At 32.4% G+C, this 12841-nt stretch overlaps 2 protein-coding genes across 2 annotated transcripts; both read left to right on the top strand.

Annotated features, from left to right (window-relative positions):
- Positions 1 to 371: 371 nt before the first annotated feature.
- On the top strand, positions 372 to 4460 carry LOTGIDRAFT_233524 (hypothetical protein; the record flags this gene model as incomplete). Its single annotated transcript, XM_009060057.1, has 6 exons — positions 372 to 408; positions 1130 to 1307; positions 2249 to 2394; positions 2952 to 3084; positions 3519 to 3802; positions 3846 to 4460. 5 exons carry the CDS (start codon positions 372 to 374, stop codon positions 3703 to 3705), a joined length of 681 nt encoding a protein of 226 aa, XP_009058305.1. The 3' UTR covers positions 3706 to 3802; positions 3846 to 4460.
- A 1821-nt stretch (positions 4461 to 6281) lies between these two features.
- On the top strand, positions 6282 to 11757 carry LOTGIDRAFT_163554 (hypothetical protein; the record flags this gene model as incomplete). The annotated part of the gene is made up of 5 exons (XM_009060058.1): positions 6282 to 6381; positions 9592 to 9769; positions 10529 to 10671; positions 11165 to 11297; positions 11571 to 11757. The coding sequence occupies 5 exons, from the start codon at positions 6282 to 6284 to the stop codon at positions 11755 to 11757; spliced, it is 741 nt and encodes a 246-aa protein (XP_009058306.1).
- Positions 11758 to 12841: the final 1084 nt, after the last annotated feature.

Consider the following 12841-nt stretch of genomic DNA (forward strand, 5'->3'; position numbering starts at 1 on the left):
TTTAAAGACTATTCTTTGGTCTTGCTCGTTGTTTGAACTGGTATTGCTCTCAATAGGCAATATTTACTGTGTGTCCGAATTTCCTCTTCAATGGCAAATGCTTGCGATATGACACAATTTTTTCCCATTTACATTCTAGGAATATCTATGTCTCAGGTAAATGTTGATTTTAGACAAACCTATATAATGCGTGTATCATAATACGACATGCAACGTGATTGGTTCAAGCTGAAGAATATTTTAAATTATTAATCAATTGTTACCTAACAACGCTCTTGGATGAGATATAAATGACTGTTGAGTAATAAATAAATTGAGTAACCAGCCCAAAACTTAATATCATACTTGGAATAATTCTAGGATTGAGGAGAATGATTAATAGATTAGTATTATGCGTGGTCTTCATAGGTAAGGGTGCTACAAATAGTATTTTTGATGACAAAAAATTAGGAGTAAATTTTATTGTGCATATTAAGGTGGCAGACTGATTTTATTAGTAGGATGAAAAAGTTAGGTACTCAATATATTCATGTTCATATTGTATTCCTGATTGCATAAGATAAGATGTAATGTACTTACATTCATAATAGGAAAGAATAGAAGAGCCGGTCTAAATTATTATTTCTATCAAGTACAACTCACAATCATATAAACTTCAAATAGATGTGTTATATATATTATCGCCTTGGTTATCTGAGAAACAGGTATACACTTCGGTGCAAGTCTTTTTCTATCGTTCCATGAATAATTTATTAATAATAAACATAAATATTGACTCTTTTGACAAGGGGTTAAAGATTGAGTTGTAAATGGCTTACATATTTGTTAAATTTGTTTTAAACTTCCCTCCTATTCGTTCAAAACGACAATAAAAAAAATGCATTCTTTAAATGTACATAGTGTGAGGTAAGGGATGACATGAAAAGGAAGGATCAATAAACTGATACCACATAATCTGCAGACTTTCACGTTAAAGACCTCTGAACAATTTAAAATCTCAAATGATGGAAATAATGCACTAATATTACAATTATTAAAAGTTTATATCGGTGAAAGAAAACGTCTAAAAATATCTTAAGATGATGTGTTTATTATTGTTTTTTTAAATTATAATATCTTTATAAAATAGGCTACAGTGTCAACGGACAAGTTATTGATACTAGAATCTGTTCTACATTTAGTACAAATACAACTGAATGTCAAAGCGGAGATAAAGCTTTACCAACAAGTGATTACCCAGGAGAAATAGATATAGATACTGTGAAAACTCTTTTCAGAGACAGAACAGCTATAAAGAAAGCTTGCAAGTAAGTATTGAAGTGGCGAAATCGTTATTTATCAATATTTGACGTAAAGTTTTTCATTTTTTCCGCTACAACGAAGTAAAATATTCTGTCAGACCATGCGTCTGGTCACATGACACTCGTACTCACTCAACCGGCTACAGTTTTTGACTGAAAGTTAATCATCGTGGATCTGTACCAGATTAAGTATGGTTCTATCGATCTTTGCAGAATTTTATCGTTGGTCTGACAATTGGACAATTAAACCCAGTGCTCACTCCTACAGATTAGAATTTCGGATGAGTTTGATGCAAGCTTATTCATTATGGCCGTGATAATGAATTCACAGAAGGCTGAAGAGAAATATACAATCTCGCTCTTGCTCTACGGAATGCAATGTTAAACAGATTGTTTTCATATTTTGTTATTGTGCTCATTGTAAGATAAGGTACATTCATTCCTTTGATGATATGATATAATTATGCGAGAAAGCGACTATTTTTACTGTCAACATTTTGAATTGAAAAATATTTAATTTGAGTTATTGCCATTCATTTTTTTAGCATTCAAGTAAACTTGGCGTGAGTGTTTGTTACCACCCAAGAATGATCCCTATCAAAAATAAAAGGATCGAAAAATATTTAATTTGAGTTATTGCACTTGTTCTTAAAACGGATTCAAATTTTAGAATGTAAGCACTCTAAAAGGCCCAATTCTTGCCAGATTTTGACAAATCTTGGTAATAGTATACAGTATCGCCCCAAAAGTTCAAAAGAAGTGTAAGACTGAAGGTTGAATATTTCATACTGGTAATTGTTACTGTAAGCTTACTGCCAAATATTTTTGTTTAAAATCAAAGCTGCCACTGGGTGTATATTACCTTGCCTTGCAAGCTATCTTGATAGGTTAAAGGAATGGTCAACAATTTTTGAAATAAACCAAAAAACATTATTTTGTTCTTGTAGATCAGAAAACAAAGCAAAATACAGAGCAGCAGCAGTATGTATAGCTAATTCTTATCGACATTGTGCTGATAATGATTTTAAAACCTTGATACCAACTGGTGAGAAGTATGGAGAAGCTATTGATTTAGTATGTGATAATGAAGAGAGTAAGTAGTTTCTGTCAAAGGTCGTCTGTTGTGCACGAGAGATACTATCAGATTTAGAGAAATAAGAAAGTAGAATATTTAGATTTAAGAGTCGATATTATTTCTATGACTATGCGCACCCGATAATCTATGAATCGCGAATCGAGGCTACTCTAGGTAATCGATAAATGCAATGAATTCTGGGGGAAAAGTTTCAAGAAACCAATTTGTCCGCTTGATTAAGTATTTTTGTTATTGTCCAGTTAGTTGACTGGGTCACGGACATCCAGAAACCAGAAAGAGATATACATCATTTTATCCAGAAATGACTAAATGAAATCGAATCAGAATATCAAATCAATTGAAATTTATTTGTGTCTGTTGTTTCAACTAATGTACACATTTCCTTTTTTGCGTCCATTGAATAGTTTACGTCGCCCTTTTATACAAGTTAATGGTTGATCTGCTTAATTAACTGGTTCAGATTGAGAATTGAGAACATAGTGGTTGAATATTTCAATATTATTGTTAAAAATTCTTCTTTTATTCTATTCATTTTGCATTCTATGAATTTGCAGCCGCCGATCATATTTTGAATTGTTTGAGTGATTCCTACATAGACTGTACGGCAAATAAGGTAGCTAGAGGAAGTTACACAACATCAGTTGACAGATCAAAACCATTCTCTGACCACAAGGAATATTATTGTGGGTAAGTTTTGTTATATAACGTATTCCTTTAACATACCCCATATATTCATATCAACCCATTCTGCCGCATTTAATGTAAATATAAGATGACCAGTTTGTTCATTTTCTATTCTCATTGACATTTAACAACTGCACACTTGTATACTTTATATTATTCTTCCGTAGCAGGATTTTATTAAAAGCTTCGAGCTAATTAAGGGACCTCGACAACGACTGCAAACTGTTATCGAAACACGAAGGTAAAGTTGACTGCGATTGCAAAATTAACCATGCCAAGTATAAACGCAATGACATTTTTCGGGTTTCCATATATCGAGGTCAGGACTAGGACTCAACGACTAAAGCAACCAGAGATAGATATCGTTGTCGCTATACGACAATACGACCTTTTTCCGAATCGTACGTTGATGAGCTTAAATTCTTTTTTTTTTACAGAGTTGCGCAGATTGAAGAAGAATGTGCACGAGATGATATTGATGTACAAGAATGTTTAGACACTGGAACTTATGATAAATTTGTAGAATTGAGAAATATTTTACGACCAACAGCTTGTGGTGCATCAGCCGTAATTTTCACAGCTTCTTTACTATTTGTCTCCCTTATTGCTTCCTTTTTCCATTAATGTTATAAGATTTTCAAAATAGGTTTACTGTCTTTTGGTTTGCTACTGATAAGTAATATTTATAAAATTATACCCCCATGTCCTTTACGTTGACCTGTTCATGAGGTTTCTTCTGTCCTAACAAATTTGTCCATGGCCGATAAAGAATGAGTGTAAAAATATAAAATGATGGAGATATTAAAGTTAGAATTTGGGCAAAATGAAGATGAAATGAATGGAGTTTTACGTCCTACTCTTCTGTAGAATTTGGGCAGTAGTGACATTGTAGTATTTTGTAGGGTTACTTGAAAGAGTCCTTTGTTACTTGATTATTTGTGTTTTTTGTATTTTTTATTTGATTATTTGTTCAGTATACAGTAGAAGTAGATATTCGTTAAAAATTATCATCATTATTTCTACATAATATATTTATAAATAATAATAGTTTATTTCATATAACCTTGATATATCCTGTTTTATAAAAAATGTTGATAAATGTCTTTTGGATTTTGGATTCTATAATAACACTGCTGATTCACTTAGTTCTGATAGTGTGCATCATTTCTTTTTTAGTGTGTGTCATTACTTTTTTAGTGTGTGTCTTTTAAACTGAATACAGGTTTTCTGAGATTTTTTATAGTCCAAACTTTTATATAGAGTTATGTCCCGTTATTAATGAAACACCCCAATACCGAAAACTTTTTTATAGCGTGTTTATGCTAGTTTATTTCTTGTATCAAAAATTCAATGGCGGATGGAAATTAAAGTATGATGTCATTAATAAGACTACAATTTATTATACTGGACCCCCACATCAAAAACCAGGCTTATCGTCATTTAAAACGCATTTGTGAATCTGAAAAAAATGCTCACATCTAAATTTACGTCGACGCTGTTTTGACAAGTGTCCCCCATTGCCCACTGTATAACAAACGATCCTCAATTTTCTCGAAATAGACTCAGAGATCAAGTACTACAGTACGCACAGTACTGAGCTTCATCATGTAACAGGTTCTGTTTTGATATTTGAATTCGAATCGTGATTCAAATTAGTTCATAGTATTTTATTAGAGGTTTGATTTAAACCCGTTATATATACGAACTTTCTGAATTGTAATACGAATACGCAACTGAAGGCAACACTAACTTGTCCGAATTCAATAACATTTTTATTTGTTATTTATGAAAATAAAAAGTTAATATCTGATTGCACACCTGTACATAAAAGTATATAAAGTAAAGCAGTAAGTTCGAAATTACCTCAGAATAACATTGATTTATGGTTGGTTTCGTGTATTCGAGGTCAACAAGACATACTTTAATAAAGAAATTAAATGATTACATGGTGGCATTCGTTCAATGCCGAATAACAGCACTTCATCACGCTTCTGTAGCCATGTTATAATTGATGAGTCGAAACTGAATTAAAGATGGCACAATGGAGGTGTTACGGCACAGCTGATATCTACATTATAAGAGTCCCATTGTTTTTATACAGCATCTTTTCATCTGTCGGGGACATAAAAAATAAAAGCATAATTATGTGGATCAGTTAAAAGTATTAACTGAACACAGGAGATGGTTTAAGATCAGTTATACACAGATTTCCTTAATTAAGAAACCATCTTGGTGCACAGCATAAGTATACCTAAAGCGCATAGGTTTTGGGGTGATTGGAGAGAGTCATTTATTTATTGCCTTTGAAAAGGATCGTGTTAAGCATTCATTGTGTCTTGAGAAAGAGTACAACAATAGACCGAATCCAGTCCGTCAATGGGCACACGTAACCTAACGTATCTACAGTGTTCTATAAAAGCGTCCACGCCCTATAAACAATTTGTCTACACTTTATTTATGTATAGAAGTTATTAATTCGTTGCATTATAATGCATATAATATTAGAACTTGTACTAAAATGTCTTTTCTTGTTAAGTTTTTTTTTTCTGTTGATTCTTTTTATTTGTATTGAATTGGGCAATTATATTATTATATTCAAATGTGCACTCGTTACCACAAAAAAGAAAAGCAGAATATGGTATATGATTTGATTAATTCTAAGAAAACATTATGCATGCTTTAGTGCGTTCATATAAAATCACGAACAAATTCTAAAGACGTATTTCTTCATTGTTGTTCGAAATTTGATCTTGTAAGGGGTCAGTAACAAGTAACAATACGCTGAAAATATCCAACATGTCAGATAACAAATCAAGAGAAAGTTTTGTTTTAAACGTATATGTTTACCGTGATGACAATGTAGCTCAACCAAAGTGTTAACCCCTCTAATGAAATATTTGTTAAAAAGGGTTAAAAATTGTAGCAAAAGGGTTAAAATATATTCCATTACCCCGTTCTTAGGCAACTTTGGTTGGTATGAAAATGTTAACCTTGCTGCAAACGCCATGTCAATCATTCAATGTAGAACAAGAGCAATAATAGTTAGCTATGAGTATACAGCATTTACACTGATCCGCCATTTCATCTAAAGCTTAATACCAAAGCGATAAGCGATAACACAACAGGGGTCCAGTTGATACTGAGCTTTTAATACGTTCATGGAGATGTTACGACACTTGTCAAACAACCTTTGCGCTTCCATGGCGTTTTCAATGCGTTTTAGTACGGATCACCAAACTTTCTCATATACTCTTATTGAGTGCTTATACAAACCTAATCCCAGAAATGCAAATACTGTTTGTAAGTGTGTCAAATTTGTGAGCAATTATATTATATACAGTTCGCACGAACTTTCTTTTTAACCCTACGAATATTTCAACAGGGATGTGTGTAACTTTTGCCTAACCGAACTTATACATAGCGTGTTAAACATATTTTCACCCCCCCCCCTTTTTTTTCTTTAACTTTACTTCGGCGTTCACGTATGATAAACCTAGCGTTTTTTTTTATCGAGCTTGTACATTACTGAACGTAGGTTGTTTGCCAAATTGTTCATATATATAATCATATAGGCACTACTTTGATGACATATATTACTTGCTGACAACATTTATATCACTCGATTGGTTAGTTCTGCTCGTTCGAATTCATGGTTAAAACTGACTTTATAAAGGAAAACAGGCGGAATCTGTCCAGAACTCAAGCGCAACACTTATTAGCTAATTGGGTCAACCAGTTTTCTATGAAGTTCAATACTTCCTGCATGGCACATTTTTTATATACCGCACCAAAAAAAAAACGATATACAAATAATATATAAGTAATAAAGTTTATGTTAATAAATCAAAACCAAATATGCAAATATTCTTTCATAAATAGGTGCATGATAGCCCCAATCATAGAAAATCCTTGCGTGGCGAAAGTAGGCCAAATGGGAATGAGTGTGAGTAGCTAGGCGTTGAGAACTATAAACAAATTTACTTTTTTGATAAGTGAAAGTGCGCAATGTGATTGGTTCATGCATTTAATTTTTTTTCAATTGTTACTTAACAATGCTCATAGACGAGATATAAAGGACTGTTAAGTTATAAAGGAGAAACGGGAAAAAAATCAGATTTTACTCGGAATACGAGAATGATTTATAATTTGGTCTTGTTTGTGGCCTTTTTAGGTAAGGTTATTATCTTATGTTTAGAAAGGGTGTCAAATGAAGTTTTGTAGTTTTTTTTTATAATTATGTACAGTCAAGTAACCTAATTTCGTGCGATTCTAATTTCGTACATCTCAGGGAAATGATAAATAATATACCTCGCATGACATCCGCATTTGCGTGTTTGATAAACATGGGTTATGGCAGAATTTTTCCTCTCATTTCAAAGCGCTGTCAAATTTATAATGTGTTTCTAACCTATATACAGTGGTGTAACCTATTTTCGTGGATATAAGGATTTAACACCGAATTTCGTCAAAGTTTTAAAAAAACGAAAAAAGTTTTTTTATGTCTTAGATGTTTCCTCAGATATTCCACAAAATAATTAAAATTGGTTTATTTCGATTTTCTTGATGAATCCTTCACTTTGACCCATATTTCATGAGCAACCAACTCGGCAACGGCGGCAGAATGCGTCACCTATTTTCGTGTACAATGTTTGATACATAAATAAGTCGAGAAAAACACGTTGTATGTGGTATAATTAACTTCTCTTAGTATTTATCTTCAATATCAATTCATTATAACTAGTGACAATTCCTTCAAAGAACCACGATTTTAAAAAAATAGTGACTGACAAAATAAGATACCTAGCGTGATTTATTGCTAAAAGTCACTGAAACAACATAAGAATATGGTCCACTTTGTGTTCCATAGAAATTTTCTGCTGACACGGAATCGCTAGTTGATCACGTGACTTCATTCGTTGGACTACATTCTAGCAGACGACACTTGGAGTTCCGATTACAGCGTAGGATTATAAGGAAATTCGGCCGATAAAAAATTGAGACGTTTGGTAATAACTGAAATCCGCCATTTTGTATTTGTCAAAGTATACATTAATACATTTTACCTTGATTGAAAGTACTGAATTCATTCTACTAGCTGATGTTGTACAGAAAACCCATGTTTATCAAAACAAACTAATGCGGAGGTCGCGCAAGGTCGCCCTAGTAAATTATTAATCGTTTCCGGAAATCTACGAATAATAGGTTTCGACGAAATTAGGTTACTTGACTGTACAACATGGCGGATTTCAGTTATAGCCAAATGGCACAATTTTTTTATCGGCCAAACATGACAAACTAGCGAATTCCATGTCAGCAGAAAAATTATATGGAACATTTTAGTTCATTTTAAATTATGAACCCTTATAAAGAGTGACGTATTGTGAAGTGGATAGCGAAATCTTTTATTCACAGAATGACACACTACATCTGGAGATTTCAAATTTTTCGCAGCTAATGAAACAGATTGCCGCTTTGTCAAAATCCTGTAATTTTCAGCTTTTCCAAATTGTTAGAATTAAAAAATATCTTGATAATAACTCAATCAATAATCTACCAAAACATGTTAAAGATGCAAATTCAGTGGACATATTCAAGACTCGTCTTTAGACACACTTATTTACCAGTGAATACCAGATATGACAGAGCAATTCTTCTGACAACTGAAAATGATACCATTGCCACCTCCACGAGGCTATAAAATTCTGGATTTCATGCAATTGTGATGATTAATAGATTAGTATTATGCGTGGTCTTCATAGGTAAGGGTGTTACAAATAGTATTTTTGATGACAAAAAATTAGGAGTAAATTTTACTGTGCATATTAAGATGGCAGACTGATTTTATTAGTAGGATGAAAAAGTTAGGTACTCAATATATTCATGTTCATATTGTATTCCTGATTGCATAAGATAAGATGTAATGTACTTACATTCATAATAGGAAAGAATAGAAGAGCCGGTCTAAATTATTATTTCTATCAAGTACAACTCACAATCATATAAACTTCAAATAGATGTGTTATATATATTATCGCCTTGGTTATCTGAGAAACAGGTATACACTTCGGTGCAAGTCTTTTTCTATCGTTCCATGAATAATTTATTAATAATAAACATAAATATTGACTCCTTTGCGTTGGTGACGACATTATACAACGAACGTCAACTTTGAAAGGGGTACGAAACTTTGAAAACAAAGGGGTTAAAGATGGAGTTGTAAATGGCTTACATATTTGTTAGATTTGTTTTAAACTTCCCTCCTATTCGTTCAAAACGACAATGCAAAATTGCATTCTTTAAATGTACATAGTGTGATGCAAGGGGTGACATGAAAAATCGTATAGTCCTTCGGAAGGGTCGATAAACTGAGACCACATAATCTGCAGACTTTCACGTTAAAGACCTCTGAACAATTTAAAATCTCAAATCAGTGAAAGAAAACGTCTAAAAATATCTTAAGATGATGTGTTTATTATTGTTTTTTTAAATTATAAAATCTTTTTAAAATAGGCTACAGTGTCAACGGACAAGTTATTGATATTGATACCTGTTCTACATTTAGTACAAAAACAAGAGAGTGTCAAAGGGGAGATAAAGCTTTACCATCAGGTGATTACACAAGAGGAATAGATATGGATGCTCTGAAAAAACTTTTCACAACCAAAGAAGCTATAAAGATAGCTTGCAAGTAAGTTTTGCAGTGGCGAAATCGTTATTTGTCAATATATCAATATTTGACGTTTAGTTTTTCATTTTGTCCTCTACAACGAAGTAAAATATTCTGTCAGACCATGAGTTTGGTCACACGAAACTTGTACCCACTCAACCGGCAACAGTTTTTGAATGAAATTTCTTAATCTGGATCTGTACCAGTTTAAGGATGATTCTTATCCATCATTGCAGAATTTTATCATTGGTCTGAAGCTTACGGTGGCTCGTATACGACATCATTGGTTTTTTTCAATTTCGAATTAAGAAACTGAAATATAATTATAAAACATACTTTTTAATTAAAAACTTGTATTTTCATCCGGTTGAAAATTAATATTCACCGGGTGGAAATTCAAGTTTTCGAAGAGTACTATCTTGAACTACAGGCTGCAAAGTTAAACAGATTGTTTTCATATTTTGTTATGTGCTCATTGTAAGGTACATTCATTCCCTTGATGATTTGATATTTTCATCACAGAATTTTACGCGAGAAAGCGACTATTTTTTACGTTTTTTTGGTGTGTTGCAACTTTAAGGTAAAGCAGATTCCTAAGGATTTTTGTGATGATCGGCTAACTTTTCATTGGTTTACTGTAATGAACGTACGTGAAAACTCGGATCGGATGTTTATCAAAAATGTTTTAGTATATTTTGGTTGATGCAAAAAAGTTCTGGCGATCCCTGTAGAAATTGGATCAGTAAATATTTCACTGATTTTTTTTACTTGTTCTTGTAGATCAACTAACAAAGAAAAATACAGAGCCGCAGCAGTATGTATAGCTGATTCTTATCGACATTGTGCTGATAATGATTTTAAAACCTTGATACTAACTGGTGAGAAGTATGGAGAAGCTATTGATTTTGCATGTGATAATGAGAGTAAGTAGTTTCTGTTTAAAGTCGTCTCTTGTGCACAAAATATACAATCAAATATCTATGATCTATGAATCACAAATCAGGAATACTCTAGGTAACCGATAAATTCAATGAATTCTGTCGAAAATTTTCAAAAATCCAAATTGACCGCCTGATTAAATAATTTTCTTATTGTCCAGTTAGTTGACATTTCCTACTGGGTCACAGATATCCAGAAACCAGAAAGAGATATACATCAGTTTTAATAAAAATGACCAAACAGGATTATTTCAGGAAATCAAATAAAAATAAAAAGTCTGTTGTTTCAACTAATGTACACATTTCCTTTTTTGCGTCCATTGAATAGTTTACGTCGCCCTTTTATACAAGTCAATGGTTGATCTGCTTAATTTACTGGTTCAGATTGAGAATTGAGAACATAGTGGTTGAATATTTCAATATTATTGTTAAAAATTCTTCTTTTATTCTATTCATTTTGCATTCTATGAATTTGCAGCCGCCGATCATATTTTGAATTGTTTGAGTGATTCCTACAATGACTGTACCGCAAATAAGATTGCTAGAGGAAGTTACACAACATCAATTGACAGATCAAAACCATTCTCTGACTATAAGGAATATTATTGTGGGTAAGTTTTGTTATATAACGTATTCCTTTAACATACCCCATATATTCATATCAACCCATTCTGCCGCATTAATGTTAATATAAGATGACCAATTTGTTTAGTTTCAATTCTCATTGACATTTAACAACTGTACACTTGTATACTTTATATTATTGCTACTTCCGTAGCAGCGCCTAATGCAATCAGAGCTAGGTATTGTCGTTGTCGCTATATGACAAGACGACCTTTTTTCCGAATCGTACGTTGATGAGCTTAAATGGTTTTTTTTTAAAGAGTTGCGCAGATTGAAGAAGAATGTGCACGAGATGATATTGATGTACAAGAATGTTTAGACACTGGAACTTATGATAAATTTGTACAACTGAGAAATATTTTAAGACCAACAGCTTGTGGTGCATCAGCCATAATTTTCACAGCTTCTTTACTATTTGCCTCCCTTATTGCTTCCCTTTTCCATTAATGTTATAAGATTTTCAAAATAGGTTTACTGTCTTTTGGTTTGCTACTGATAAGTAATATTTATAAAATTATACCCCCATGTCCTTTACGTTGACCTGTTCATGAGGTTTCTCCTGTCCTAACAAATTTGTCCATGGCCGGTAAAGAATGCGGTTTGCTATGAATTCGAAAGTTTAAAAATATAAAATGATGGAGATATTAAAGTTAGAATTCGGGCAGTAGTGACAAATACAGTCTTGGAGCTTGTCTAGGAATCGGCTTTCATAAGATTTCATATTTATTTATTTACGCTAGTTTTAAATCAGAAAGGACATTTTATTGGCAGTACATACTCACACACTCAAAATTATTGGCCAAATCCAGAGGTTATTTCTAGCCCTGGGTGCTTTGAACGTTTTGTGGGGATGATACGCCTTTACTTGTATCACTGCATGACAGTTTAAGAAATAGGGAAGTTTCAATAAAGATGGTAAAGGTAAAGGGCGATTCAAATATCAGGGAGGGTTTATATATTGTAGGGTTACTTGATTATTTGTGTTTTTTGTATTTTTTATTTGATTATTTGTTCAGTATACAGTAGAAGTAGATATTCGTTAAAAATTATCATCATTATTTCTACATAATATATTTATAAATACTAAATGTTCAAAAGGTTTTATCCAGTTTTAAAAAAAAATACTGATTAACGTCTGGATTTTGGATTCTATAATAACACTGCTGATTCACTTAGTTCTGATAGTGTGCATCATTTTTCGTTAGTTTTAGTGTTATTAATGAAATTGTATCAACACCCCGATACCGAAAAAATTTTTTTATTGTGTGTTTATGCTAGTTTATTTCTTGGAACAAAAATTCAATGGCGGATGGAAATTAAAGTATGATGTCATTAATAAGACTACAATTTATTATACTGAACCCACACATCATCAAATTAAGCAATCTATTTGATAAATTGGTGTTTCTAATGAATTATCATGTATTCTTAATCATAATGTTCTTATTGCATATAATTAAGAGTTTTAACCAATTATAAATGTCCATGTAAGGCCTATGTACAGTCAGGATAAAAAAATACTTTTTGAACT

This window comes from Lottia gigantea (assembly GCF_000327385.1).
Source record: "Lottia gigantea unplaced genomic scaffold LOTGIsca_40, whole genome shotgun sequence".
Taxonomy (NCBI): domain Eukaryota; kingdom Metazoa; phylum Mollusca; class Gastropoda; family Lottiidae; genus Lottia; species Lottia gigantea.